Below are 2,786 nucleotides of genomic sequence, written 5' to 3'. Positions count from 1 at the left end.
TAGTTTTTGTTATACAAGCTTGATGTCACATTGAGATCCTCGTAAAAGTAGAAGTAAAACAATCCAAAATATAGAAAAATATACCAGCTACAGTTTTGAGTACCGTTTTTTCAACAGCAACTGACATAGATATTATAAGTATGGAAATCAATGAAAATGAAGAGCTTCTCTTGATCATTTTCGAACTTTAGGAATGATGAGTAGAGGTTGTTCCTTCTGCAATGATATACCGAACTTATCGTTCATGTCTAGCTCATCTGGAGTGGTTCCATTTGGAAGAGACCAATCAAAGAAATGGGTCAAGGAGGCAAGAATCAAAGGAAGAAGCCTTGCAGCCATGGGCAGACCAGGGCATATTCTCCTTCCAGCACCAAAGGGTATGAATTCTAGATTATTCCCTTTGAAGTCTACAGCTGAGTTGAGGAAGCGCTCTGGTTTAAACACTAGAGGGTCTTCCCAATTCATGGGGTCTCTCCCAATTGCCCAGGCATTTACCCATATTTGAGAGTCCTTTGGAATGGTATAATTCATAACTTCACATGAGACTGATGCACGGCGAGGAAGGAGCAATGGTGCCGAGGGGTGCAGCCTCAGGGTTTCTTTGACACAGGCTTGGAGGTATGGTAGGTGAGGTAGATCAGATGCTTTTAGCAGATTATCACTGATTTCTCTTGCAAGTTCTTCATGGACTTTCTTCATGGATTCTGGACTTTTTATCAGTTCTGCCATTGCCCACTCCAATGTTGAACTACTGGTGTCTGCCCCTGCAGTAAGCAACTCCTGCTAATACATGACAACCATCAAAACAGTATTCTACTGACTATATACATGTATGCTAAACCAGTAGCTGGGTAAGGCCAACAAGTACTAGAACATGCAAAAAAGAACTATTGAATTAAAATAACTAAGTTCCCACAACAAGAAAAAATGGAGGCAAGGTCATCACCTCCTGTCATTACTTTTATCATATATACCAGCCATCACCAAAGGCAATAAATTAAAACCGAAACAAAGGAAGGGTGGGGGGAGAAAGAGGTGGAATAAGTGAAATGTGAAGCTATCACTGAGAGTTTCGCAGAATGATTCATGAACCACAGGAGGCACACCGGAGTTTGCAGGGTTCATATCCTAACAATTAGAGCTGTAAATGGTCTATCAAATGTTGAACTGTAAAGGTCAGTTTGGTTCAACTTGGATCAATCTCAAGAACTTGTTCATTGGCCTGATCTGTAAAGCAGATCCATGCCTCAGTCTTAACTCTTATAACTGTAAGAAGTCTATGTGCATCCCAAAATTACTGATATATGTCTCCCCTGTATAAAATTTGAGTATTTCATTATCTTCCCTATTGGTTTATGCTATCACAACTGCACAGCTCCTTAAAAACTGTTTAGATGCCAAACTATTTAAATTATGTAGTAGTTCTGTGAGGAAATCTTTGACCTAATTTATGGACCCTTATGTTTGTTTTTAACCTCTACGGATCGGGTTTTCAACAGGTTTTCAATAGGTTAGTTTCTGTATGAGAGAGGAGGAGAGAGAGAGAACCATGAACAATTGATTGATTTGATCATCCGAGTAGCCGCTGCGGATCAGCATATTCAAGAAGTCCTGCTTGCTTGGGTCATCGCTTGCACCTTCTCTTCTCTCTCTGATGACAGACTCCCACATAGAACAAATCCTTGCAATCAGCTCCTTGGTCTTCTTGTTCTGACCTTGAAGATCCAATCCACTGAAAATTAAATAAAAATCATCCAAATTCGGAGAAGCTATGGCCATCATCATTTTCCTTACAAGTCCTTTCATGCCTCCATCCTTATTATCATCCTCAAAGCTGATAAAATCTCTGGACATAAGAACAGTAGTCAGGGTATTAAGTACAGTAGCAAACACCACTTCTCCAACTTTCATCACCTCCCCCTCCTTTGTGCTCACAAATCTCACCATCTCCATCACCTTCTTCTCTCCCACCCATGCTTGAGACTCCATTACTTTGGTTGAGAAAAGTTCAGCCCTACAAACTGTCCTTAGATTCTTCCATGCATCATTGCACTCAACTGCCCATCCAAGAGACATGCGGTTGATTTCAGAATTCTTGGCTGGTACTGCGTGAGGAACATATCTACCAGATAGAACACGATCATGCGTCTTGAGAATTTCCATGGCGGCGGAGGATGTTGATGCCACCACCAAGATTTGGGATCCGAGTCTTAGCGAGATGAGAGGACCATAGGACTGGCTAAAGCGAGCTAAACTGATGTGAGGCATGTTTCCCAGATGCAAAAGATTGCCTAAGATTGGCCATGGAGAAGGTCCTGGTGGGAGTGGTGGAGATTTGAGCGAAGATGAATCTTTTAAAAGCTTTAGGATGAGAAAGACCAGAGGTGGGAGGAGGAGGAGGAAAGGCAAGAGGACATCGAAGAAGCTGGTTCCTTCTGCTAACATGGCTACCATGAATTCGATTGGGATGAGGAAGGAAAGTAACAAAGTTATCCCTAATTCTCTGAATCTCCTCTCCAGTGATGAAAACTGACATATGTTGACCAGGATATTGCTTGGGGTCATGCTACGATACCCACCTTTTTGGCCGTTAGAGTTAAGACACATGGCAGACTAGGTGAATAAAACATTAAAAAAAAAAAACCAATCCTTCAGTTTAACCAACCTTACTAATCACCACACATTGTTATCATCTATTATAATAATCAATTATAAAATCTGTTGAAATGTTTAATATAATAATTACCTTTTGAGAATTTTTTTATGAAGTAGAAAAATAAAGAAAA

General features: G+C 40.6%; 1 protein-coding gene across 1 annotated transcript; it reads right to left on the bottom strand.

Moving 5' to 3' along the window:
- On the bottom strand, window positions 1-2,558 carry LOC117906286 (probable (S)-N-methylcoclaurine 3'-hydroxylase isozyme 2). Its single transcript, XM_034819270.1, has 2 exons — window positions 1,549-2,558; window positions 1-780 (listed from the first exon to the last, which is right to left on the bottom strand). Exons 1-2 carry the CDS (start codon window positions 2,452-2,454, stop codon window positions 175-177), a joined length of 1,512 nt encoding a protein of 503 aa, XP_034675161.1. The 5' UTR covers window positions 2,455-2,558; the 3' UTR covers window positions 1-174.
- Between the last annotated feature and the right edge of the window lie 228 nt (window positions 2,559-2,786).

Source organism: Vitis riparia, chromosome 2 (assembly GCF_004353265.1).
Source record: "Vitis riparia cultivar Riparia Gloire de Montpellier isolate 1030 chromosome 2, EGFV_Vit.rip_1.0, whole genome shotgun sequence".
Classification (NCBI taxonomy): Eukaryota; Viridiplantae; Streptophyta; class Magnoliopsida; order Vitales; family Vitaceae; genus Vitis; species Vitis riparia.
This window is presented reverse-complemented; position numbering and strand designations above follow the sequence as displayed.

Excerpts from the sequence above, each read along its gene's own strand:
- LOC117906286 (XM_034819270.1), bottom strand. The coding sequence starts at position 2,454 with ATGGTAGCCATGTTAGCAGAAGGAACCAGCTTCTTCGATGTCCTCTTG. Across the intron at positions 781-1,548 it reads AAATCAATCAATTGTTCATG|GAGTTGCTTACTGCAGGGGC; the intron begins GTTCTCTCTCTC and ends ATGTATTAGCAG.